At 39.1% G+C, this 27462-nt stretch overlaps 3 protein-coding genes across 8 annotated transcripts in view; 2 read left to right on the top strand and 1 right to left on the bottom strand.

The window, feature by feature from the left end:
• The window catches only part of LOC101159011 (DNA topoisomerase I, mitochondrial), a 35253-nt gene extending 30059 nt beyond the window's left edge, over window positions 1–5194 (top strand). For all 5 annotated transcript variants that reach the window (XM_023956062.1, XM_023956065.1, XM_023956063.1 and 2 more), the window contains 5 exons: window positions 1557–1671; window positions 3209–3336; window positions 3475–3575; window positions 4057–4206; window positions 4845–5194. In XM_023956062.1, the coding sequence (XP_023811830.1) occupies window positions 1557–1671; window positions 3209–3336; window positions 3475–3575; window positions 4057–4206; window positions 4845–4947 (597 nt within the window). In that variant the 3' untranslated portion in view covers window positions 4948–5194. The remainder of the gene's footprint in view (window positions 1–1556; window positions 1672–3208; window positions 3337–3474; window positions 3576–4056; window positions 4207–4844) is intronic.
• On the bottom strand, window positions 4391–7067 carry hsbp1 (heat shock factor binding protein 1). Of its 2 annotated transcripts, XR_002290451.2 has the most exons (5): window positions 6905–7067; window positions 6163–6229; window positions 5900–6026; window positions 5767–5816; window positions 4391–5649 (listed from the first exon to the last, which is right to left on the bottom strand). XR_002290451.2 is itself a non-coding variant. In XM_004069840.4 (4 exons), exons 1-3 carry the CDS (start codon window positions 6947–6949, stop codon window positions 5902–5904), a joined length of 237 nt encoding a protein of 78 aa, XP_004069888.1. In that variant the 5' UTR covers window positions 6950–7066; the 3' UTR covers window positions 4391–5816; window positions 5900–5901. The 2 variants fall into 2 exon arrangements, 1 of the variants encoding a protein (XP_004069888.1); XM_004069840.4 differs by having other exon boundaries at window positions 4391–5816; window positions 6905–7066.
• Window positions 7068–7189: 122 nt separating this feature from the next.
• The window catches only part of LOC101175396 (PQ-loop repeat-containing protein 1), a 58678-nt gene continuing 38405 nt past the window's right edge, over window positions 7190–27462 (top strand). Inside the window, exons 1-3 of the mRNA XM_023956067.1 lie at window positions 7190–7450; window positions 16620–16946; window positions 17444–17577. Coding sequence (XP_023811835.1) covers window positions 16738–16946; window positions 17444–17577 — 343 coding nt within the window. The 5' untranslated portion in view covers window positions 7190–7450; window positions 16620–16737. The remainder of the gene's footprint in view (window positions 7451–16619; window positions 16947–17443; window positions 17578–27462) is intronic.

Genomic DNA, 27462 nt, shown 5'->3' on the forward strand with positions numbered 1-27462 from the left:
CCGCTTTATCTTATGTATTCCCGTATTTACCATGTCCTCTGTAATCTGATGCACGTTTATCAATGATCAGTAATGAGAGTTAAATTGCATTTCCTTAAAGCAGCAGCAGCATCTCAATCCTGTTGTTCAGCAGTGGACGGTGGAACAAACTCATTTCTCTCTTTTTTTAAATGTGCATTTTTAATAGACACCTGGCTGGTTCAGGTTCCTGTTGTCATGTTCAAGCAGTTTTAATGGAAACACCAATGAAAATCATTTATTTACAAGATGGATTAAGATGAAACTTTTCTTTAACCGTCTTAAAACTGGCCGGTGGAAAAACGTGAAGCTGCAGTGAATGATGGCTTCATCTCCCACATGCAGTTCAACTGAATGTGAATAAGAAACTCATTAAAACGTCTTGTATTCATTTCAACCAAACAATCTGCATAGTTCATAAAATGACGATTTACTCCAAATATTTTTGCATTTTTGTCAGTTAAGCTCTAGATTCTTTTGTAACCAAACAATTCTCAGGAGCTGAAAGCTTTTCGGCCTCAAAGCATTAATTGTTCTAACCGTCCGATTGCAGTAAAGACAAGGCAGAGAGAACAGTGGAACTCATCTATAGGAGCTTACAGACACGCATCACCACTACATTCACTGTTTGTCTGAAAGCGTCCTCCGGAGTCCTCATTATTACACTACCGTACGCTTTCTGCTGCTTTCTGTTGTCTGCAACCTCTCAATGTTCCTTTCTTTTATCTCCATCAGGAGCCCCGTTGAGTTAACTCCACCATCGGTTCCTGTAGTCGTTTTTGGGTTTGCAGATTCCTTCAGGTTTGAATCTTTCCATCAGAAACTCGACAGAAATGAAGAGGGCGTCCGCGGCAGAAACTGCACACCTGTAGTGGTTGACATACACGTGCGGTGGCGGCACAGTGGCGGCTGTGGTTCAGAGGAGGTTCACATGTGTCGAGGCTTGGCTGTCTGCGTTGCAGTTTAGCAGCTCGTTAGGGCCAGCAGCAAATGTCCGCCTGCGTGGAGTCCAGCACGCAAACCGTTTACATAAAAACAGCTCGTTTTGTCTCTAATGAGTGTCTTGGGTGAGACATGTGGCGGCGGAGTCTGTGGTCTCAGAAAGTCTGGTTTCATCACCGCAGCCACTTTAATTCCAGGTTTGATCAGAAAACAGACCTTTGGTTCAGGTGAAAGTTTGGACATGTATTGGATGTCTGCAGAAAAGCGTGCAGCAAATGTTCTGATGCAGCTTTGACTCGTCCTTGTTTGGCTTCACTCTATTCATTCTGTTTCATCTCTGCTGTCCTGCTCAAACCGTCACTTTAGGGTATCTAATATCCATCTTATCTGAGAAAACTCTAACTTTGTCTGATAGGCCAAAGGGGGAATTCTACCATGGTCTTACTAATTATCTCTGCCGTAGGGGGGTTTGTTAAAGGCAAAGAAATGCTTTTCTCCTTCTGAGTAACAGTACCACAGTACCACCTAGTGGTCGATGTAAGGCTTTAGTTTTGTGCTTTAATCTCAGCACCTTTCCTGTCCTTTTCCCAATCCAGACGAGTCTTCTGAACAAACACCTGAGCTCTCTGATGCCTGGTCTGACTGCCAAGGTCTTCAGGACGTACAATGCGTCAATCACCCTGCAGCAGCAACTTAAGGAGCTCTCAAACAGTAAGTCACATCCATGACTTTAATCATTGATTGTACCGCGAATTGGAGCGAGTGAGTGTGTGTGATGTCACCCAGAGACAATGGTTTACTTCCAGCTCCAATCAAAGTTAGCCAATTCGTCACCATTTTTTCGTGTTATGGACGTCGCCGTATTAAAACCAGACATCGGTCAGCAGTGATTGGTTTGGGTCAGTCTGAGTCAACGTTTCTATGACAGCCACTCTGGCCAATCAGAAGTTAGCTTGTTGGGCGACTACACTCCTACCACTTTAAAGTTGGCTACACAAAATCTGTCAAGTTTTTATAACTTTGGACGTGGGGGCCAGCAGGCTCCCCCTGCTTTTATTGAGGCATCTGATTGGTCAGTTAATAAACTCCATAAAAGAAAAAATATAATGGAAAAAAAAATAGAATTATCAAAAACATGTTAAAGATATCAGAGCAAGAATTGTTCTTCTGACAATCAGATTAACTGACTAACAGCTGTTTATTTCTTCATAGAAGTTTATGGGATTTTAGCTCTTTGGAGCCAGTGGGTACTTCCTGTTTGTGACGCCAGGGGGGAGGAGTCACTCATGTTCTCATGTCACAGTCGATGCTTTAGCCATAAGACCGGAAAAGTGTTTAAAAAAACCTTTAACGGCACTTTCTGAAGGCTCATTCGTCACATGCTTCTCCTCTCACTGTTTCCTTTCATTTAGAACAGAGGTCTGCAACATTTATCGCTGAAAGAGCCATTTGGACCCGTTTGTTTCTGACCAAAACCCATAGAGACTTACAAAGTCCCAACTCACCGCTTAAAAAAAACCTTACATTTACAATATTGACAATAATCGAATTATAGTCGTGTCATATCCATTTTAACTTCTTTTACCTTTGATAGTAGCACATACAAGTTCCTTCAAAATAAAATGCCCCCTGTTTCAAATAAGATCTTCCTGCTATAGCAGATAAAAATGCCTTTTTGTGGTGTTTTGTCATTCTTTACTGTAATTAATGTGACAACATTGCTGCAGAAATCTATACATGTAAATGCAATTCTATACTATAAGAGCTTTGTCTCTGAACAGCAACCAGACACTGTTGTACAGCAGAGCATCAGATTATGTACTTTAAGATAACAGATTAAACCTTTTACCAGCACTTTTCTGAGTGACCTGACATTTGAAAAATGTAATGACAAAACCTAACTTATTTAAAAAAAATTAAACCAAAAATACAAACCCGTTGTTTTTTTCAAATTATTAGTGTTTTTCTTCAAAGCCAAGAGTCACAGTAGAGGAATTAAAGAGCTAGAAGTGACTGGAGCCTCAGGTTGCAGACCCCAAGTTTAAAACCCTTAAAGTGACTTTTTTATCAAAAGTGCACATTATGCCATCAATGCTTTTAGGTTCTTCACTACTCTTAATGAGTAGGTCATAATCATGTCAACGGGATTTTTGTTGTCGTTACGTTTCATGCCAAACTCTTTTGAAATATTTGGCCTAAGCTAAATTTTATTTTTTTAATTATACATCTACATTTTTTTTCTCTCCAGAGTCTGACAATGTGGCAGAAAAACTGCTGTCCTACAACCGTGCCAACAGAGCCGTCGCTATTCTCTGTAACCACCAGCGGGCGCCGCCGAAGACCTTTGAGCAATCGATGGCGAACCTCCAGGCCAAGGTAAGAGCGTCTTTATTTGACTGTCTGACGAAAGGACTACTTTGATGATTTCAGACCTAACTTTAAATTTAACAGAGAATTTCTGTAATCTGCGTAGTTCTTCAATAAAGTCAAACCAGTCTAAGTTTTCCCTTTTAGATTGACGCACGGAAGGAACAGCTGGCTTTGGCAAAGTCTGAGTTGAAGCAGGCGAAGAAGGAGGCCAAGGACAAAGGGAACTCGGACATCAAGCTGCAGGCGTGAGTGAAAGGCGTAACAGGGATGCAGAAAGAGGGCATGATGGGAAAAAATAATCATTTAGCCTTCTCCAGAGTAATGCTGCTTTAGGATCTGTTTTTTCACAGATATTGATTCTGTGATTTTTAGAGAATGTTAAGAAAAATAAACTTCCTGGTTGAATGAACGTCAAAATAAAAACAGCTGCTACCTTTTTTTTTTTTTTTTAAAGACACAAATGTTTAATTAGAGAAAACATGCAGCTGAAACGGTGCTCGAGAGCCTAAACTGAGCCCAATTAAGTTAAGTTGTAGGTTTTGAAATTATAAAAGCTTTTCATGTGAGATCTTTATTTTATGCCCTACATGAATTAATTTGGTAGGACTGAGTCACTAGGCAAAGGCATCTTGATGATACATCTGATCCCCATCCAGTCTGAAACTACACGATTGGATCACAGCCTTGGCTGTTGGACTGAACCCCCGTTTGTTTGCGTCTCGTTAGTTTAGTGGAGCGAAAGAAGGCGGCGGTGAAGCGCTGTGAGGAGCATCTGCTGAAGATGGAGGTCCAGGCGACTGACCGAGAGGAGAACAAGCAGATTGCTCTGGGAACCTCAAAGCTCAACTATCTGGACCCTCGGATATCTGTGGCTTGGTAAACGCCATCTTCACCCCGACGGCAGAGTTCCACCGCTGCTGCGGTTCTTCTCTTGAGACCTCCAGCTCGGTCTGATGGTCGTCAGCGATCCTCAGAAACGTCTGAGTGGGCAGAACAGCCCCGTCACTCAAACCCTTATTTTACTGCGAATCCAGCTCGTACACACACCCAAAAACAGAAATGTTTTAATAGATTTTTATTGTAAAGAACACATTTTGTTAAGTTTCTGGTTTAGGCTGCAGTGTTGAAATGTCCAGATTCCATCCGTTAACTTTGATTCTGGGCTCTTAGGATCTGTGGTCACTTGATCTCATTCAGACAACAGATCCTCCAGTTTACTGATCTGACGTTTCACCATGTGACCGACCTGATTTCTATAGAGATCAGCCAATTGTTCCAAGACTTCAGAATTCATAGAAATGCTGCTTGTACCAAAGGAAAGTGGGGTTTGGTGCTAAACCAGAGATGAGAAATGCTTCTTCTGCAACGATTTGGTGAAGTTTGGCTTGAAAAACGTTCAGGACGATAAACTCAAGGTTTCTCTTCACCCCATTGTATGTTTAAGACTTTTCTTCTGCAGTTGTAATACTCAGTTGTTTGTGGTTGAACGCTTTTCTGTTCTTGTTTTTAATCAGGTGTAAGAACATGGAGGTGCCTATAGAAAAAATCTACAACAAAACCCAACGGGAAAAGTTCGCCTGGGCCATCGACATGACGGAGGACGACTTCGAGTTCTGAAACTGAACTTCCACAGACGTATAAACTCACACCAAGTGGCAGCTCAGGGACCTTTTGCTTTATCCCATGTAGAGTAAATGAATATTGTATTGAGGGGATGTTTATGAAGTGCTGAGGTTCTACTACTGCAGTTCAATAATCAAGCTGCACTTTAATGGATGTTTACTGCTACTTTTGGTTTGAAGACGGTCTGTTACATTTTGTTTGCATACACTTGAATAAAGGTTCCTACCATGCGGTAAAATAAGGGATGTTTTAATCATTCAATTTGGCAAAATCTTAGTTATACACTCGTTAAGTGGCACATTTCCAATTCTGCTCATTTCACGTCAGAATCCAACAAATTCATGAACAACAAAGAGCATTGAACCTGCAGATCGGATGAATTCAGTAGTTATGAAAGGTCTGTGGCATCAGACGACTCTGCCTCATAAGAGAAAATGTAGAAACTCTTAGCACCGTGGTCTATTTATCAGCACCTGGTCAAAAAGGAGAAACTGCTCCGTACATCGCTTTAATAGAAAATCAGAAATGGAATGCATTCTGCATCTCGTTGCCAACAGTGCTGCGCTGCGAGCTCCGGGTGTTCGCGGTTCATCGTGTTGGGATGAGGTTCTGCTGGCCCGTTACCAAGCACGGACCGGAGAGAAGAACCGACGCTGGCGGCTCGAACGTCCAGGTCAGGGCACCAAATACACAATTCTGAAGGGCAGGTCACACTAATTCAGATTACTACTACTCCACTTCTCACATCATGACATAACTGTAAACCGTTAAACCATTTTATATATATATATATTTAAAAAAAGCATTTCACACCAAATCAGAAGTCATCGGTAAAGAACTTTGACTTCACATCATTTCTGACCCTGTGGGACAGACAGAAAATAAAGCTGATTAGGAAATCTACCAGAACAAAGAAATTCTACAGGGGTAGACCGTTTTTCTTCACCTTCATGATGATCCTTGGCTCTCCTTCGGCTTCTCTGGTGTCGCCTCGGCCTCCTCCACACCAGCCTGGGTCATCAGGTCAGCAATGTTTTTCTCCAGGTCATCGATTCGTGTGCTCATCTCATCAAGTGGACACTGTTAAGGCAAATCTTTTTTTTTTCTAAGCAAACTGGAGTCCTGTAGAAAAAGACACCGGGACATTTGATGTAGAGTATGAGAAATGTAAAGACGACCATCAGAGCTCTGGCTTTCAAAAAAGGATATTCCTCCCGATGATCTGGTCTGACATTGTCTGGAACTTGTCTTGCATTTGCTGCAGGAGCGTCTGGACCTTTAGAAAAACAAAAGAAGGCCACAAACTTTAATCTGTCAAACCCAACAAGAAACAGTACAAGATCAAGCTGTGAGCGGCCCAAAAGCGCTTCCCGCCCTCTCAGTCCCCTCCTCACATACCCCACTCTGGACATAGCTGCATGTGAGAGAAAAACCACTAAAAAGGAGCTAAGACCTTCATCTTCCAGTCAACACACTAATCAACACCTAATGTTTCAGAAGAATCGAATACAGTCTGTGATTTAGTAGGTAGAGGTGCAACTTAGACCTTTAGTTTTGGTTCATTTCCATGGCAACACTATTGGTATCCACACCAACAGAAGTAACCTGGGTGTTGCGAGAACTGCTGATTATTATTATTACAATAAAAATGTAAATTCATATACTTGTTATTGAAAATGCTGATTAAAGAAGATTTATGTAAATTAAATTAGTCAGGATGAAGTGCTAATCAGCTAACAATGTCTTTTATATGGTGATAAACTAATAAATATTTAGTGAGATCGATCAGAATTTAGGTGTCAAGTGGTAAAACAAAGGGGGAAAAGGCAAAAAGGAATCAAACTTAATACTCCTTTAGATGCAACCTGCATTTGATTTGTTAGCAGTATAGTTAGCATTGCTAGCTACATCCATATAGCTAGTCCTAGCTAGCTTGACGGTCCAAACTCACCACGTTAGTAAGGTCCTGCACTGATTTGGGATCTGTTTCAGCCATGGTGTGAATAAAACTGTATGTCCGGACCTTCACGGCGGTTAAATTTAAGGCGCTTTATATTCGATTATTTAGCCTCAAGGTTCTGCTCGCCTGTACCACCCACGGGAGAGTCAGCTGTGCCACAACACGGCAAGTCTCGCGAGATTTGCTCATGGGCTGAGATCGGTGAATTTGCAGAACCCTTCGATACAAATAATGCTGTGGATTGACGACAAACATTAGGTTGTATGTATATTTATAAAATAATAACACATTTGAAAAATCAGTTGACGTTCTTATGTTTAGATGAAAAGAAAAACATGAAGCTGTAAGATTGAAGCGGAAATTCTAGACCTGTGTGTGTTTATGCGCAGCCGTGTGTGTGTGGGGATGCGCGCACACGTCTCTCCTCCTCCTCAGCGAGTTGGGATTTGAAAGTTGGAGCTGCGGGATAACTCGGCGGGTTTTCACGCCGAATTCACTGCGGGAGACGGCAAAGTTCTGTTGGACTGAAGGCGATCGGTGAGTAAAGCAGAAAACTGACGGTGCTGTTGTGCATCAGAAATGCGGCTGTTTGCGTAAAGTTCAGATTTACGCACGCGTGCAATAGGCTGAAACTTCACGGTTGCTTTAAACTCAGGCTTACCACGTGGTTTTTATGCATCATTCTTGAAGTTTTATTTTTTTTAACGAGACTGCAGCTGTATTGAGTTTGTCCCAAAGGAGCAGCAGCTCCGGCATGGATGTGTGTGGAAGTCCTGAGTGACATGAAGAAGCAGGCACTGCTGGCCCTACCCCGTGAAAATATGCTCCGCTTACATAACATTGAGTTTCCTCTTTTAAGAAGCTTCGGTACATTTCAGCTTCCATTGTTAGTGTTTACTTTCAACACATAAACAAAAGGAAATAGCAGAAGCCTCACAGTACTGAATAAATTGTGCAAAGGTTCCCTTAGAACGGGTTTTAACTTCCTCCAGGCTTGTGCCTAGTCTAACTGATTATAACCTGTAACTTTTTTTATCAGAAGCAAACAATTACTGAGCTTTATATGTAACTTAGACGTGACTTTTGCTCTTCAAACTCCTGCCATAATGCTGAGGTTTGGTGTTTAATGTCTTGCTGCTGTTCTTGTCTTTTCAAAATTAAGCGCTGCTTAAGTTACAGCAGTGGTGACGTCTTAGCTGAGTTTGGCACGATTTTCTGAATGAAATCTTTGTCAAGTTATACTTTAAAAAAATGTTCCCACCTCCTTTGTAACCTCCCTGTATTTTCTTGGCATGCGCACCTCATGCTTTTGTAGGCACAACACAAGGGAGAAAGTCCCTGGGTACGCTGTATGGAGCTAAAGCTTTAAGGGTGTTTTGAAAGCAGGCAGGTCATCTGTGTAACTCAACTATCGGTGTCCACAGCAGCTGCAGTGAAACTGTTAGTAAGACGAGATGCTGTCTGCAGTTTAAACTTATCTGCAGACTGGCAGACCCCTCCCTTAGAGAGCCACATTTCTGCTGTGTAGGAATGTCAGTGTTGAATATTTCTTTTTTCCGTCATGTGTGTGTGAGTTCCAAACCTGATTCAATGTGGAGATGATCTTGTAACGCACATTGGATTTGTAGAAATTAAAGCTGATTTCTTCATGAACGCAGAAGTGATTAAAACTCACATGAAAATGGACACCTTTGCACTAATTTTCTCTACTGCAGCTAATTTAAATTAATTAATTACAATTACATTTAAATTTAAAGTCCCGCTCTAATCACTGTTTGATTTATTTATCAAAGCGTACCCAGTGGTTTTTCATTTATGATTATGCCGTTTTTAGCCAGAATCCCCCAAAAACCTGTGTCTTTTTCTAGGACATGTTTCCTGCAGAGCAGCAGGAGTTCATTAGAAATTCCCATCTGAGTTGTGGGCAGGAAGGTTAAAGTGAAGGGACAACACCTCCTCCACCGCCCTGGAGCTGAGATCTCTGTTTACTCGCTCTCCCCCTAGCTTACAGTCCCTCACATCCATACCCAAACATTACAGCTGCAACAAAACTGGCGAGCAATATTGGAGCCGTCCAGTTTAGATCCAGATTCCAGCTCAGACGAGGAAAACAAAGACGTTCATAGATCTATTTTTTCTACAGGTGGATGCATCAGAAAAGAGCGTAACAGGGAGCTTGTGACCCGACCAGCATGTTTTTAACGTCAAAAATTTGATATCTTTCAAACATGTTTTTTTTTTCATTTTCTCCAGATTCATAATGATTTGAATAAAGAAATAGTCAGAAATGCCATTACAAGCTTTTTTCTTTTCTATTTTATTTCATTTTCACAAGAAAACAAATAAATTGAAGCAATACAATAACTCAGTATATAAACATCAATAACTTGGTTCTTTTTACTTTTCTACACCAGTAGAGTAACTAAAAAAACTGCATCATTAGTTATATTTTTGTAGAAATTCTTCTTTGACAAGTTTTTTGAATGTGATCGAATATTCAATTTCTTTCAATTGGTTCAGATCTTTCCATATGCGAACCCCTTGAATTGAAATAGATCTTTTTCTTCATTTTTGTCCTGAATTTTGGCAACGACTTAACCTCATAACCTTTTAGGTTGTAATTACTGTAAACCTTTTTTGTATTTTTTACAGTTTTGATGAGCTTTGTACATTAATTTTAGGTTAACTGAGTCATTCAATTTTAATATTTTCAATTTACTGAACAATGGATTAGATGGATCTCTACAGTGACTGCCAGATATTAATTATTCGTACTACTTTTTTTTTTGTGAAATGAAAATTGAATTTGTATATGACAAAGATGTGTTTCCCCATAATTCAATGCAGTAGTTCATATGTGGAACAATTTAGGAGTCATATAATGAATACAGACAGAGCTCTGCTGTCCATAGTTGTCTTGACTTTATACTGTAGAGAATTCCAAACTCTCTTGCTAATTCCTGTTTTAATATTAGCAATAGGATTTCTTCAATTTCTTCAAATGTAATTTCCTTCAGTATTTAATCAATTTAATATGTGTTTTCTAATTCTGCTTTAATCACCTCTTCCATTTCTCCTAAATTATTACCAACATAATAAAAAGTTGTATATTTAGCAAATAAGATACCTTTTGGGTTGTTGGACACACTGACAAAGACATTTAAGCAGAGATCTTTATATGCGTCCATCATCATGAGAAAAGTGCAACAAGAACATGTTATAAACACCAAAAAACCCATTTTCATCAAAGTGGGTCTTTAACAACCCAACATGTGTTGGTTTTGCACATTTTTATAATGTCACACTACACTTGAATGTTTTTCATGTCAGTGTTACACAATTTACTGTATGTCGTTGTTCGTGTTTTAGGTAGTTATGAAAAAGGAATAAAACAAGATTAAAGGGAATATGAGGATCACATGATGGTGTGGACGCTGTCCTTTAAATTTGACCTGATGTAGTTATTTAACACAATTGTTCATAAACTAGTAAAAATTAGATTAAAAAAAACATTTAAACTATCTGCATAAAAATAATTACTTTACAGAGCAACAACAGTAACCCATGCTCAATTACGTTATATTTTTGTCTGCTTTAATAATGAAAAAAAAGATAAAAAAGTTGTATTTGTTACACTGACATACATCTTAGCCGATAGATGTGTTTCTGCATGAACTGAAAGGTGGCTTTGTTCTGTTCCATAACCTCAGTCAGGCGCTGAATTAGCTGAACCCTGAGGTCTAAATGTACTCTGGAATCAGGAAGCCATTGTGTTCCAATAGATTTATCAGTTTCATAACCAGTAAAGGCAAAGATCTTTTAAACTAGTGATTGATACAGTTTTTTAGAATGACGGACTTAAGGTCTGAAGGTAAATTCCCATAATTGATCAATTCCTCTCTGAGAAGAATCCTCAAGATTCAGTGATTGGAAACCATCAGCAGCAAAGACCTCTGGCAAAGAACAAGCTGGGGTTGGGTCAGCCTCATCCTGAAGAAACCACCATCCAGCATCACCCGTCAGGCCCTGACCTGCATCCCCAGGGGAAGAGACCAAAAAACATGCGGAGAAGGAACCTGGGGGGTATTCCAGAAAGCAGGTTATGCTATCTCCCACGATAAGTTTGAGGCTAAGGAAGTTGATAACCTCAGCTTTTGGTTCCAAAAATGGAGGTATGTTTCAGGACATGTCAAGTTGCCATAGCAACTCATGCTCTGAACATAACCTGGTCTGGAGCAGGTTTAGTTGAAGGTTAGTTTGTTTTCAGAGAGGTGAAGCAGCATGGCGTGTCCATTTGAAGATGATTTAGTGGATGAAGAAGCTCAGATAATACTTTTTCCACCATGAGAGGGTGATAAGACCACATATGGATGTTGGAAAGATAAACTTTTTACTTTGATCTAACTTAATTATTTGCTTCAGTTAAGATAAATATGGAACTTGTCTGCTGCTGCTGCTTGCTGCTGCCTGCTGCTGCTTGCTGCTGCTAAATGGCCTACGATCCCACTAAAATCTACATGATCCAATGGAATTACACTGATCTACAGCCTTCAAGTGCCTAATCTACAAACTCTTAAAATATCTGAAGAATATTCCGAGTTAAAGCTGGATATTCGGTGGAATATTGGGGAATCAATTCACAGGCCTGTTCAGCCTGAAGAACACCTGAACCATCAAGACAAAGCAGCCTCACCAAATCTACCAACTAACTTGGACACGTGTGAGTAGTTTGGACTGTAAAAAACAATGGCAACCAAAAAATTGTCAGAAGAGATGGAGGAAATTAAAAAATCACTATCCTTTATGAGTTCTGAGATAAGTAAAGTTGTGACTCAGCAAAAAAGTCTCATGGATCTCCCTGAGGATATCAGGCAACTGAAAGAAATAATTATTCAAAAAGACCACAAGATTGAACTCCTGGAGCAAAGGATTGATGATCTGGAACAACTAGCAAAAAACAAAGATGTTATCATCACAGGATTTGAAACTAAACATCGCAGTTATGCCAAAGTAGCATCTGGAGTGGATGAAGGTGAGGACGCTCCTACAGAGGAATTAAAGTCACTGGAACAACAACTCCTGCAATTTCTGAACACCAAGAATATCACTCTGGAAAAGCAAAACATCTCCAGCTGCTACACGATTCCAAACAAAAATCCTAAAATCAAATCCTCTGTTGTTGTGCAGGTAATCTCTGTAAAGCAAAAAATTGAGCTACTGAGACAATCAAAAAAATTAAAAGGCTCTGGAGTTTACATAAACGAAAGTCTTACAAAAAAAATGCAGAAATAGCAAGATGTGCTCGACTGCTAAAGAAGCAAAACAAAATTCAAGCAACTTGGACCAGGAATGGGAAAATTTACATCAGACCCAACGGGGTGGAATCTACACGCTCAATGATGATAAGGAACATGAAAGAACTGGACCGCTTCAAATGACTGACATAAGAAGGTATGCTGGGATCGGGTTTGGGACTGTTCAAACTGGACTGGATGCCTGATAATTATGACAGACAATACAATGAAAAATAAAACAAGTTGCAAAGTTAACTCAGCTACAAAGGATCACTTATTGCTGTGTACAGAAAATCAGTCTGATTCATACATCCAAGATCAATCTGAAAACACAGAGCATGACTTTGAAAATGACATTGACCCGGACTCAAACTATTATAAGGATCTTGAAATTAGTTGTAATTATTATACAGTGGAACAGTTTAACAGCAATGTGGACATTCAAGAAGGCTTATCAGTTATTCACTTCAACAGCAGAAGTTTATATAAGAATTTTTCTTCTATAGAATTGTTTCTTAAATCTTTAAAAAGATTTAATGTGATTGCTGTATCAGAAACTTGGCTTGATGATAACAAGATGGTGGAAGTCAACCTTGAGGGGTACGAGCTTTATACTACCAATAGAAATAAAAGAAAAGGTGGAGGAGTGGCTCTATACATTGAACAAACAATAAATAGCAAAATTGTCGATGAATTATCTTACACTATTGATAATGTTCTGGAATGTATCACAGTAGAAATAGAAGATGGTCTTTCAAAAAAGATATGGATTAGTTGTGTGTATAGACCACCGGGAACAAATATGGCCAACTTCAATGAAAAAATGTCTGAAGTTTTAAATACTATGGGCACAAATAAAATAAAAATAGTATGTGGTGACTTTAACATAGATTTAATCAATCCAACTGGTTTAAATCAAACAAGAGAGTTTATCAACTCAATGTATGGCAACTGTTTATGCCCAATAATTAATAAGCCTACACGTATAACCACAGAATCAGCAACGTTGCTAGATAACATATTCACAAATAGAACTGATAAAGAAATTTTGGGAGGCCTTTTGTTTTGTGATATTACTGATCACTTGCCTGTGTTTGCAGTGTTGAAAAATGTATCTTCAAAGAAAATGTATACACAGACCCAGGGAAAATGGATAAGGTGTTGCAGTTCTGATAACATTGATTCATTTAGGAGGGCTCTATGTAATCAAACATGGAATGAAATCTATGCTTCTATCAATGTGAATGAAGCTTATGATGCCTTTCTGCATCGATACATAGAGCTTTATAATTTAAACTGTCCAAAAATTAAAATTAGTCATAAAAAAATAACGAAAAGCCTTGGATAACCAAAGGTATTGAAAAGGCTTGTAAAAAGAAAACTGCACTATACAGACAGTTTGTAAAAGAAAAAAGTAAAGAAGCAGAAAATACATATAAAAATTATAAAAATAAATTGGTGAATATAATAAGAAATTCTAAAAAACAGTATTATCATAAGTTAATTGAGCAACACAAATTACACATGCAAGAGACTTGGAAAATAATAAACAAATTAACCAAAAAAAGCAATAAGAAACAAGAGTATCCAAGTTATTTTAAAAAAAATGATATTCAGATCAGAAACCCAATGCTTATTGCAAGTGAATTAAATGAATACTTTGCTAATTTTGGAAATAAACTTGCAATGGAAATAAAAGAGCCAATAAAGAAGTTGAAAGAACTTAGTATCCAATCAAACAAGTTCTCAATGTTTCTGTCTGAGGTTAGTTCAAATGAAATACTAGAAATTGTAAGAACATTTCAAAATAAAAGATCCAAAGATTGGAATGACATTGATATGTCGTTAATTAAAAACACAATTGAGTTCATTGTTGAACCATTAACTCATATATTTAACATGTCCTTTAGGGAGGGCATTTTTCCAAATAACATGAAAATAGCAAAAATTATTCCCATTTTTAAAAATGGAGATCGCCATATATTTACAAATTACAGACCAATTTTATTATTATCCCAATTCTCCAAGATATTAGAAAAACTTTTTGTTAAAAGAATGAACAATTTTATTGGAAAGTTTAATTTATTGCATGAGGATCAATATGGTTTTAGGGCTGGTAGATCTACTTCAATGGCGATAATGCATCTAGTTGATCATATTTCTTCCTCGATAGAGAAGAAGAAATTTACTGTAGGCGTTTTTGTTGATCTTCAAAAAGCATTTGATACATTAAATCACACTATGTTACTTAGTAGGTTACAGAAATATGGTTTTAGAGGAATAGCATATTCCTGGTTAGAAAGTTATCTTATTAACAGATGTCAGTGTGTTTATTTCAATAACGAAAAATCTGATATGTGTCCTGTTACATGTGGAGTACCCCAGGGGTCCCTATTGGGTCCTATATTATTTATTTTATACATAAACGACCTTTGTAAAGTTTCTGATTTGTTAAATTGTGTTTTATATGCTGACGACACTACTTTGTATTTATCTGGAGATAACCTGGAAAAGCTTCTTTCAGACATAAAAGAATTATCCATAATCAAACAATGGTTTGATTCAAACAAACTGTCTTTAAATCAAAATAAAACCAAGTACATTATATTTGGCTATAGAAAACGGGAAAACATCTCTGAGTTAAAAATTGAGGATGTTGTTCTTGAAAGAGTAAATGAAATAAAATTTCTGGGAGTAATCTTGAATCATACATTATCATGGAAACCACACATAACTTATATTCTCTCTAAATTGTCCAAATCATTAGCCATCTTACATAAAGTCAAATATTTTTTAAACACAGCTACATTGTATATTCTATATTGTTCCTTCATGATTCGTATTTGACCTATTGTTTAGAAATCTGGGGGCATAGTTACAAGTCAAATACAAAACCTATTTTTATTCTGCAAAAAAAAGCAATTAGAATTGTAAACCACTCTTCATACAATCAATCCACAAAACAAATATTTCCTAAATTAAGGGCAATAAAATTTTATGATTTAGTTTATCTTAGTACTGGAATTTTTATGTTTAAAGTTAAAAAACAATGTGTACCTGCCAAAATACTGAGTTTGTTCGAAATAAAAGTTGATAATTATGATTTTCGAGGTAAAGATATGTTTAAAAAGAAAGTGGTCAGAACTAACGCATTAAGAAATAGTGTTTTTGTTCAGGGGGTCAACATGTGGAATTTATTATCAGACGAACTGAAAAATGCAAAATCCATACTGCACTTTAAGAAAATGTATAAAGTTAAAATGTTTCAAAAATACCTTCTGGACTGAGAGACTTTGGTGGTTGTGAGGTCATTTTGAGAAGTGTTTGTTTTGTTTTTGTTTTTTGTTTTTTTCATCTTTTTTCTTTTCTGATTTAAGGTTCTAACAGTTTGTAGGTAGATGTAATGTTTGTATTCAGGGTTGGGGAAATAAGCCTTGGCTTCACCCAACACCTTTTTCGGTTAATTTTGTTCAATGTTTATGTTATGTTTATTTATTTATTATTATTATTATTATTTTCAATGTTTATGTTGACATTGATCAGTGTCAATGTTTATGTTGATGTTTTTAAGTTTGTTTGTTTAACATAACCGAAATAAAGTTTCTCTCACATAAATCGTTTTTTTTGTTAAGTCAGCTAAAAAGTAGTAGTAGTAGTTTTCAGACAGTTATTTTCCTTTCATTCAAATTAATTCAATTAAGTAGGTGTAACTTTGGTGCTGCTGTTAGATTGGCACCGCAAGGGATTGTGGGATACCATTACCTTTGCTTGTCTGGACGGATTTGGGTTTAAGTGTCTGTTTTTGACCAAACATGTTTAGTTGTTTAGCTGTTTTACTGTGTTTTGCCGAGTTATTTTGTCCTACTATGCTTAAGTCTCTGCACCATGAGTGAGAGGGAGGGAGAGGATGATGAGTTTAAATAGCACCACTACCATCAACTGCTGTAATGTCAGTGTCGGAAAATTCCTAAATGAATTTATATAACCCAGGGTTACCAAGTGGAGCGTAATTACGCTAACTCATATCCGGTCTTTTGAAACCGACATACCCAGAGTAAGCAAGTTCAGGCAGGTTTCAGCCAGAGTTCAGGGTTAAAGTCAGGGTAATTTAAACATGCTTCCTGGAATACCCCCCTGGAGGCCGACGTCAAGTAGACACTTCACACCTGGAGGAAGCCGGAAAGGATTATCCAGGACATTAGACGATGGCGGGGAGCTGTTGATGACTGATACCCAACCAGAGTCACACGGCTACACCGACTGAACTCCAACTTAAATTTGCAGGTCACACATACAGAAAAACGAAGAGAAGATAAATGTAAAGAGTTGCATTTAAATCTGAAGGCCCACTTGTTTGGACATACTTAGACAGTTAAATGTGATGGGGTTTTTTTGTTAAATGTTTGTTTCAGGCTCGGCTGAAGGTGTCTAAATGCCTCCGCTGCGTTGAGGCCGACAGTGACCCAGTTCCTGCCACCTCCCCGGGTGTTTTTTCTGAGACTTCCGCCGGTTGAGGTCCCTTTTGGCGCGATGGATGAGGAGATGATTCTGCAGGAGGAAGCCGTTCAGGGTTCATGGACACTGCTGTCCCTGCTGGCGTCCCTCCTCATGGTGTTTGGGGGAGCTCTGCCCTACGTCCCACAGTACCAGGAGATCCAGAGAAGCGGCAACACAGAGGGTTTCTCCACCAGAGTCTGCCTGGTGCTGCTCATTGCCAACATCCTGCGCATTTTCTTCTGGTGAGGATGAGATGATATCAAGCATTTAATCCATTGTTTTCCTGTTTCTCTTTCTTAATTCTAGTATCTTCCGCCATTTTTTGCCGCTTAACCGCTCTACAATATTTCAGCTATTTTAACCATTCAACTATTCTAGTGTTCAGTTCTTTCAGCTTTTTCCAGCTACAGACTTTTGGTCCTTCAAATCCTTGAACTTTTCAAGATATTCCAGGAATTCTCCCTCCATTGAAATACGTGGGGAATCCTTGGTGCAGAACCTCGCTGGTTCAATACCCGTCTCTGGCATTTTCCACAAAAACTTATTTTTTTGTGGCTGTTTTCACTTTATTTGTGGTCTACTTTGATCATTTCTTTCTTTCTATCATGTCTTTTCAACCCGGCATTTTTTGTTTCTGGAAATGCAGCTCCTTCTAGTTTTTTTTGTTTTTTTAATCTGTGCATTTAAATTCGTCACAAGTCGTTTTTCTCCAGCATCTCTTTTGGCTTGAATCCCCTAGGATTGGGAAGCAGTTTGAGGTGACTTTGCTGCTTCAGAGTGTGGTGATGATCCTCACCATGTTCGCCATGCTCCACCTCTGCTGCGCTGTCCAGAACTCCAACCGAGTGAGCACCAAGCAGCATCGGATCACAGGTAAGCGGCGCGTCGCGTCAGAAACACCTGAGGGAACAACGTACGACGCAGAGCAGCACAGTCAGGATTCAGAACCGGGCAGTAACTGTCAGAGTCAGCAGTTCTGTTGTCTTCTGATGCTCCTCCTACTTCTGACCAAAAGAGGGAGCCATCTGAACAATGAAAATACCAGAACTGCTCTCTTTGAAATACTTTTGATCCCTTGAACTTTGAGTCCCTTCTTTTTATACTGAAAGATCAGATTGTGTCTCTTTGTGAGTAATAAGTCAAAGAAACCAGAATTCCGCTATGCAGTAGTGACAGTTGAGTCATAAATTATAATAAGACCTCCTACAGGTGAAGGAGTTACACCAGCACCACATCAAGTTTTTTTGTATTCTGAATTAGTTGAGGGTGTTTTTGCTTCATTCTGCCTCTTATTATGTAAAATACGAACATTTTTGGTACAGCTGGTATTGATTTGGGGATTTGTGTCTGAGGCTGAAGCTACGTCTGGGCTGGTTTCATCTTTGGTTGGATGAGCTTTCAGGAAAATAATTACGAGTTTTGAGAAAATCGCTGTTAAAGTGACTCATTTTTAGGAAGTGAGCTTTAGCTGCAATTGACTTTTTCAATTTGACAACATTTTAATGTTTTTCTTCTGCTTTAAACTTAAATTTAGCAGAATACGCATTTATCTGCTAGTTAAAAAAATAAAATATTTGATTTATAGCAAAGCTTTAACAAACACAATGTTTTTATTTCTAACACTGAGCATGTAGAGGAAGATGTGGCATTCAGTGCCTTTTTTGGTTAAAGGGAAGCCTCCTGCTCTGTTACTGTTTTACATTTTTGTCCATGGTCACTTTATACTGAAGTCAAATGACACCCGAGAGACCTCAAACAATGGAAATACGTTCAAACTTTTATGAAAACATGAATTATGAAAACTGTTCACCATCATCCTTGCTTTGCGTTTGTTTTTCCGTCACTTACACACCTTTAAAGTCCCACTCCCATCATCCTTTGATGTGATTTCAAAGCGTTCCCAGTGGTCTTTTAATTATGATTATGCCTTTTTGATCTTTTTCAAAAGGCCCTTTTTTTCCGCTTGCTCCTGATGCACAACAATTTGAAGAAAAAAATACTAGAAATAGATATTAGAAATGTAATTTTAAGCATCATTTTCTTCATAAATGTCCTCCATAATCAGAAAAGTGCTACAAGAACATGTTTAAAACACCAATTCGTCAGTGCTCTGGGTTTCTGGACCCCCTCCCCCCCCTTCCACACACACACACACACACACTTTATTGATGGTTTATTAAAAATAAAACATTTAAAAGGTAGGGAAGGAATTTGGACAAAACCTAATAAGCTGTTGATTAAAGGTGCACAGGTCGTTTTCTGAGGTCAGTCCAGATGTCTGTTCACACAGAAAGGCGGTGTGTTGGATGGGTGGAGGGGTCGGACAGACACAGATTTGAACAGCTCTCCATTCCAACCTCTTCTCCGCCCCCATTTGAAGCAGCAGTTAGTTTTTGTTTTTTAAAGACGTTCAGCCCCAACATTTCTAAAGTCTTCATTTTCTTTCCAGCTTTTTCAAATTTCTTTTTCTCTTCTTGCAGGGTGTCTTGCAGGGAAAAGTTCACTAAATATTGTGTTTTTCGGAGAGATTTTAAATTTCTGTTGTTGTTTCTTTTCTGGTCCTTCAGAAGGAATCCCCAAACATGTGAGCTCCCATTTTCAGTAACAGATGTCTGCTCCACTAGTGAGTCCCTGTTGGTTGGGCTGAAGTCTAATTTGAGTCACGTGGAGCCGCGTCTCCTGCAGAGCCTTTTCAGCTGGTTTTGCCGTTTGTGGTTCAGTTTTTCTAGATGCTTGTTTGCTCACCAGAACCTCAATCATGCATGACTGCAGCTCTCACAGCTTCTGAACTAGTTTCTGTTTTATGTTCTTAGCAAAGACTGAGCTGGTGTGTTTAAAAATAAAAAAGTGGGAAATTCAAATATGAGCAATGATAATGATTTTATGTAAATATAAGTAGATGAGATTGGTTTGAAAATGTTTCCCACATCTGAAGTCCCGCTTTCCTTTAAGCTCATTCATAATCGTCATTATTGGACTTTTTTTTTTTTTTAGGCCCTCTGATATGTTTTATTTCATAGTGTGGCTTTAAAGTAGCTATTTCTTTGCATTTAATGCATGTGTAATGCAGCAGCACTGCGCTAAAGGTCATCTGAACAAAGCCTTTTTTCAAATTTACATCCACGTTATTATGATGCTCATTTCAGCAATACTGTAAAACTCTGTGAGGATCCTGCATGTGGTTAAATAAAAAGCCAAACGTAAATGACTTCAGACTAAAGTGGACCACAGCGGCGTCTTTGCTTTCTGCTCTGACTTTGCCGTGACTTCCAGTGGCTGCCTCAGGGCGCCACATTAACAGTTCTGACCTTACGATGGAGGGATTTGGAGCCTGATGGGGGGGGGGCGCAGGGAGAAGTCGCTTGAAAGGTGATTGTGACTTCAGGCTCGGTGTAGTAAAACCGGGAGGGAACTGTGAAAGAGGTGCCAGCAGAATTTAGGAGAAACAGAGAAAGGGTAAAAATTGAATTTGACTTATTCTGTGTTTTGAACATTTATACCCCTTTTTATAGAAATTTGAAAAGGATCACAGTTTAGTGAAACATAATACATTGTTTCCGGGTCTTATAGAAAAGAAGAGAAAATTCTGATCTTAACCCTTCCCCCCCTGGCGTACCTTTTTTTTCTTTAACCCTTGTGCTAACCTAGGCACTTTACCATTGGGAGTTGGGTCATCTAGACCCACTAGACAGTGCTCTGAACCTTTTTTCTTCAATGATTTGCGATCTTCACTGGTGTCCATGGATTACATGAAATCTTTCCACCTTTATCCAGCTTTGTCATGGTAGGGAGAACACGTCAATGTAAGGGTGGGGTCATCTAAGATAGCACAAGGGTTAAACATGTTCTTGATAATCCTATTATTGTTCACAAAATGTTTTCCATGGTACAAGTTATTCAAGTCATAAACTGGCCAATCGGATGCCTCAATATAAGAGGTTCTGCTATTTGGTCCAAGTGATGTCTCTAAGGCACATGTCGACTTAGGCGTTTTAAATGATCACCTGAAACAGACAGCAACAAGTCTAGGTGTGAAACTGGATAGCAATTTAACTTTTAATGCTCATATAAACTCAGTGGTGAAATCCAGTTTTTTTCACCTGAGACAACTGGCCAAGGTTAAACCTCTCCTCTCCCGCCATGACTTTGAGATTTTAATCCATGCTTTTATTTCAACACGTTTGGACTACTGTAATGCTCTCTATGTTGGGCTTTCCCAGAAATTACTTGCTCGTTTGCAGTTAGTCCAAAATGCAGCTGCCCGTCTTCTAACTGGTACACGGAAACAAGAACATATCACTCCCATTTTAGCATCTCTTCACTGGCTCCCAGTTCGCTTACGCATTGATTTTAAAATTCTCCTATTTGTTTTTAAATGTCTCCATGGACTCGCCCCAAAATATTTGTCTGACCTGATTCAGGTGTACAATCCCCCCCGCTCCCTTAGGTCAACAAATCAGACACAGCTGGTCGTCTCGAAGACCAGGAGAAAACTGAGAGGTGACCGAGCCTTCTCAGTCTTCGGACCAAAAATCTGGAACGAATTGCCCCTGTACCTCAGACAGATAAACTCACTCAGTATTTTTAAATCTGCTCTTAAAACATATTTTTTCACTTTGGCTTTTAACTGAGTTGGAATCCGGACCTATTTTATGTGTTTTATGCTTTATATTTTCATGTGCTTTTATTAATTTTTGTGTTGTTCAGCACTTTGGTGAACCTTGTTCTGTTTAAAGTGCTTTATAAATAAAGTTGAGTTGAGTTGAGTTGAATATAAGTAGGTGGAGCCTGCTGGCCCCCATGTGCAATGTTCAAAACATTTGACAGATTTTGTGTAGGCCGCTTTCAAGTGGTAGGGGTGTGGCTTTCCGACACTCCTGATTGGTGAGAGTGGTTGCCATGGAAACGTTGACACAGACTGACTCAGACTGATCACCCCGTTAGGGAGTCCAAAACCGTTAGGGTGGCCAGTTATAAGTCTTTTAATCCAGTTGGCGTTGGTAAGCAACACTTAAAAGTGGCTTTTCCCCAGTATGCAACACATTACTAATATAAAGTGTTGCATACCAGCGCTTTGCCGCTTTTCTCTGCGAGAGAATGCGGTGATTCACATTAATGGCGTTTGAGAGCAGGAATGTAAACACTGTAGCTAAAGCCGGTTTTAAAAATCTGAATACTTTTGTTAATATCCTTTTTTTTTTAATTCTTTTTTTCAGCAAACAATACAGACATAACAACAAGAACAACAAAATAGGGCAACAAAAAAAACAAGAAGATAAAGGGAAGAGAAAAAAAAGAAAAAACCCTGCTATTTTACTATTACGGGTTTAAATAGAGGTTGACTTGTCTATATACTGTTGAAATAATCAATAAATGGTTGCCATGTTTCATAAAAAAGGTTTTCTTGCTGTCTCAATGAAAATTTAATCTTTTGTACATTTAAGTATTGCATTATGTTTCTTACCAAATGAAGATACGTTGGGGGAAATTTGCTTTTCCAATTAAGTAGGATTAGACGTTTAGCCAATAGGGTAACATAATTCAAGACATTTTTTAGTTTACTGTTTAAGCAAATTCCAGTAGTTTGGCACTCCAAATAATCCTGTTATAGGGTCCAATGCAAACTTAACCTTAAATATGGAGACAATATTTCAAATATTTGTCAAATATAGTCAAATATTGTCTAATAAGGAAGGATTTTGTTGCAGTCCCAAAATGTGTGGGACAGTGAGGCAGAAACATGTCCACAACGTTCACATGAAGGGTCCACTCCTGAGAACATTCTTGATCATTTTTTCCTGGACAAGTGAAGTCTGTGAAGGATTTTGAACTGGATTAAACCATGTCTGCTGCACACTGATGAGGAGTGAACTCGTTGCTGAGCTTTTATCCACTGTTCTTCCGTAATTGTTGTTTTCAAGTCCAAACTCCAGGCTTCTCTCTGATGATCCAATGTAGCGGTACATTCAATGTTAAAAAGGTTGTGTATTATTATCAAAATTTAGCCCTTTTTCAATGGGTCATTGAGTAAAATCTCATCCGTTGCATTTTCTTCTGGTTGACTGGGAAAGGTGGGAAAGATTGCCCTAACAAGGTCGCGAATCTGTAAATATTTGAAAAAGTCTTTGTTATCAAGATTATATATTTTTGTTTTAATTGGTCAAATGTAGAGAAGGTCTTATTTATGAACAAATCTGCTACTAAGTGGATCCCTTTAGAACCCCATTGTTTAAATGTATCATGTAATAGTAATATATAAGCTTGATTGTTGGTCAATGGCATTTGTACTGAACAAAAATTCCATTTAAAATGTTTTCTTATGTGGGACCAAATTTTAAGGGACTGAGACACAACTGGGTTCTGGCATTTCAATTTAGAAAGATCTGATGTACAATATAGCAGTGACTTTACTGTATTTGGGTAGAAAGCTTGATTTTCCAACCGTTCCCAGTCAGGTCTGGTTTTTCCGTCCCAGAAGGACATACATCGAATATTAGAGGACCAATAATACAGACTAAAGCTGGGTAGTCCTGATCCTCCCAAGAATTTTGGTCTTTGCAAAAAAACCTTTCTAATTCTGGGTGTTTTTTTGTTCCAAATAAATGATGAGATAAGAGAATCATTTAAAAAAAAACTTTTTATGAATTATACTTTTGTTAATATCCTTTGAAAGAAGTAAAACGGTTACAGTTTGTTCCCCATTTTTAAGCTCATCTTGCGCATTAAAAGGTTTGAATAGAAGGTGCTTCAGTTCTGAAATCTTGCAGAATTTCTGTTTTACAGCTGATGATGTTTGGACGGCATGGTGTCTGCAGCCAGGTGCCACTCTCCTTGAAACACATCCTGCTCACCTGGGGCCTCATTTATAAAACTTTGCGTAGGATTTGCGTCAGAAGTGGCGTACGGATGAAACATAGGATGTGCGTACGCACAGAAATATTCGGAGTTATAAAACCGTGCGCACGCACATCCTACGCATCTTTCTCTTAATAAATCACAACCAATTCTAAATGCTGCGCAGCTTTTGCGGCTTCATGACACGCCTATAGTTGCCCATAAATAGTCCGTGAAACGCCCACAAATGAATATTCATTGATTGCGAAACCATGGCAAACACGGAGAGAAAATCAAAAAAACGTAACTTCTCTCAATGTGAAGTAGAAGTTATCGTTGGCGAGGTGGAAAAGAGGATAATAATGTTGTTTGGAGGGCACAGTGTGGGCATTACTAATGCCAAAAAGGCACGTGAGTGGCAAACGGGGGCAGACGCTGTAAATGCTGTAGCCTCACAACCTCGGACCGTGGCCGAAATAAAAAAGAAAAGGTCGGACATCAAAGTCAAGGCAAAAAAACGTCTAGCGCTGACCCCCCCCCCCCCTCCACACACACACACCCGTGTCTGCCATGGGTGTGTGTGGGGGGGGGGGGGGGACACCGGAGCTGACCCCTCCTGATGAGAGACTGGCGGCAATAATTGGGGAATCCCTTTTAAGTGGAGTGGTGACTGAGGCGCTGGGGGACACCGACGCGCCAGATGCACGGGGTGACACACCCCCAAAAGCCCGCAGAGGAAGTCGGAACCGGCTCATAAGCCACTCGTCCTCGTTTGCCAGCAAGTCTTCTTGCTGTCTAAAGATGCGTTCACTCCGAATTCTTCCATTTGCCACATCTTCTAAGAGCGCAAGATCAGCCATTGTGCGTCATTACGCATTGTGATGGGGCATTTTATTTCCCTCCATTTAATTACATCTGACAAGCTGCAGATGTCGGTAATAATCGACGTGGAAATGGGAAATTGTTCAGCGCAAATGTAATTTCTTGTTGCTTTCTGAATGGTCGAGACATACGCCATACATTGTTTCATCAAAAATAAAACAAACTAAAGGCATATGCATGAATACCATAATTCTGTAGCTTATGAAGAAATGTTTTACTATGAAAACAACTTTCCCTAGTGGACAATTAATGCATCTCTATCTATCCATCTGTCTGTCTGATTGCACCTATATCTGCTCCGCCAGACGGACACATTGACGAGAATGTCAGTTTTGTACATTATTTCGTTCTGTTAAATATATTATTTATGAGGATGAATTGCACAACATGCCAATATTGCAGAACATATTTCACTTTTCTTTTTGCAAATATGTGTTCATTTGAATTTCTGTTGTAATTTTCGTTTGATTTTTTTGTTTGTTTCACTGCTGATCGGTCCAACGGGTGTTTGTGTAGATGTTAATTGTAAGACTTGCTTTGTGAAGTCTTCATGTTATTTCTGAGAGGCAGTATTGTCATTTTCACTTTCACGTGTTTCTTCCATCTGCCGACGGTGTCGCCGATTCTCATTTCACCCGTTTTTGTGCGTACGCCTGGGTCAGAGCTTGCGTGAAGGACCGCACATTTTCCCGTCAAGTTTGCTTTTTATAAATCTCAACTATTGCGTAGAGAGTGGCGTACGCCTTCTTTTGTGCGTACGCAACGTTTATAAATGAGGCCCCAGATGATTTGAAATGTCTTAAATTTCAAGAGCTACTGAGCATGTGTGGCGCGGCCAATGTGTTCACGCTTATCTGCAACACTTGACGGCGCTGCAGCCGCACGCACACCAGAGTTTGTTTTCCTTCTCCGTCAACACCACTCTGAAAAGCATTTTAATTAAACTCCAGATAACTGCAACATTTAATTAGCAAGTCAAATGAATGGGGTACATTTATTAGCAGTCAAGCATATTGGATTACCTGAGCAACATATTTAATAATTGGAAATTGACGTGCCTCAGGGCAACATTTTTTGTTTGTTAACTTCCAGAGTCACGTTTGATTGGGAAAAAAACGTCCACTGCAGTGATAAGCTTTTTTAATTTCCTTTTGCCAATATTTGTTTTTCTTTTCCTGCTGCATGGGCGTCTAATTCCACCTGCACAGGGATCTGCTGCCTTTTGGCTAAAGCAGGAAAAAAGGCCGAGTCTGTTTTCTTTTCTGTCAAATCCAGCAAACAGATGTGTTGATAGTATTTGTTATTTTTAATGTTTCATGCAAGTCAATTGAATTCAATTTGATTCGGTTCAGAGTCAGACAAAAAAAAACAGGGATTGGGTTGGGTGAAGCTTTAGGGGCAGGACGTGCTCTTTCGAAACAACGGACCCGAGCAGAAGCTGTGAAGACCTAAAACAGAGAATTTCACATTAGACTGGATGTGAAGACCGCTCTGTCTGACTGTTGAGCGGGCTGAGAATGTTCAGGAGCAGAACAAAAAAACAGTTTTCACCAAACATCTGTTTTAATAAGAACACACCTGAGGGAACACAGACTAGAGGATATTTGTATTGGACTGAAGGCTGAGTTCTGCACATTTACTCTATTTGAATTCTAGGAATTTAAAGCATTAGTCATAACTGCCCTTACGGGTGGATACCTGTACAGTGGCCCACGCAAGATATCAAAGCCGTGGACAGCTCTGTGAAAATGTTCATGCACATTTTTCCACGGTCACGTTGCGCGCGACAGGGAACACGCAAGGGGAAGTAAGGGTGCAGTAGGCGAGACGCAGGAATTAGTTTTTCTTTATTTTTTCTGTCCGTTCACCCTCTTAACCCTACGAACTACACAATGATGAAACTGTGTGCTCTTTGCGTTGCTAAGTTTGCCTATTTTCTCCTGCGATCAGCTTGTGTTTTGGGACTGAATGCTTTACTATAATCTAAACCAGTGTTTTTCAACCAGTGTGCCGCGGCACACTAGTGTGCCGTGGGAGATGGTCAGGTGTGCCGTGGGAAATTGTCCTCATTTACTGATCTAAAAACATTTCCCATCTCCAGGATATCAGCTCTGTGTTCATCCAAACAGGCCCTGATAAAACAATGAGTATTTAGGAATATGAAAGATCATAAAATACTTTTTTCTTCGTGTTTATTTGATTCTATTAAAGACATTTTGATAAGAATGACGGTACCGCTGTTTTCGGGAAAGTCCCGCCCCTTTAACTGTCTCCACCAATCATTCTTGGAGGTTTAATCACACGTCATCAGTCTGACCAATCAGAAGTGGTTAAAGTCTTCACTTCCTTGTTCTGATTCTGTTTATAAAGTCTCTCAGTTCCAACAGAAATACCAGCTAAAGCTCGTCTTTAGCGGTGTAGCTTTCCACAGAATCCGCTGTCAGACCGTGGAACAAGTGAACAAAACCATGAAACTCAGAAAGTGTCTGCATTCAGCAGCTGTTTCCACTACATCTCCCATGATGCATTGGGTTAAAGGGACAGCGTCTCAGCGCACAATGAGTCTTCCTTTGACATCTTGAAACAACAACGAACACACATCAACCAGTTTATAAATCTCCTAACTTAACTTTTATTACATCTTTTAGAAAAAACAGCTGCACCTTCCAGCTTTTTCTGCCACAATTATCACAAAAATGCATGTGAGATTGTGGAGGAGCTGTACATCAATACAGACTATGAGTTTCTCCTTTTTTTTTAATTCTTGGATGGTGGTGCGCCGCAGGATTTTTGACAAGGTTAAAGTGTGCCGTGGCTCAAAAAAGGTTGAAAAACACTGATAGAGTGTGGTGTAACCCGTAGGCTACATCATAAGTGCGTGCAACTTAATACTTCATGATGCACTATTACGATGCACTTTACACTGATGACAATCAGACGTTTCATTTACAATGAGCCTCATGCTCCCTGTAAGATGTGCCTTGAACCAACTGCTCCTCACTACGACCCTCCACGGACTCGGACAACCCAAAAAAAAAAAAT

The sequence above is a fragment of the Oryzias latipes genome, chromosome 6 (genome assembly GCF_002234675.1).
Source record: "Oryzias latipes chromosome 6, ASM223467v1".
Taxonomy (NCBI): Eukaryota; Metazoa; Chordata; class Actinopteri; order Beloniformes; family Adrianichthyidae; genus Oryzias; species Oryzias latipes.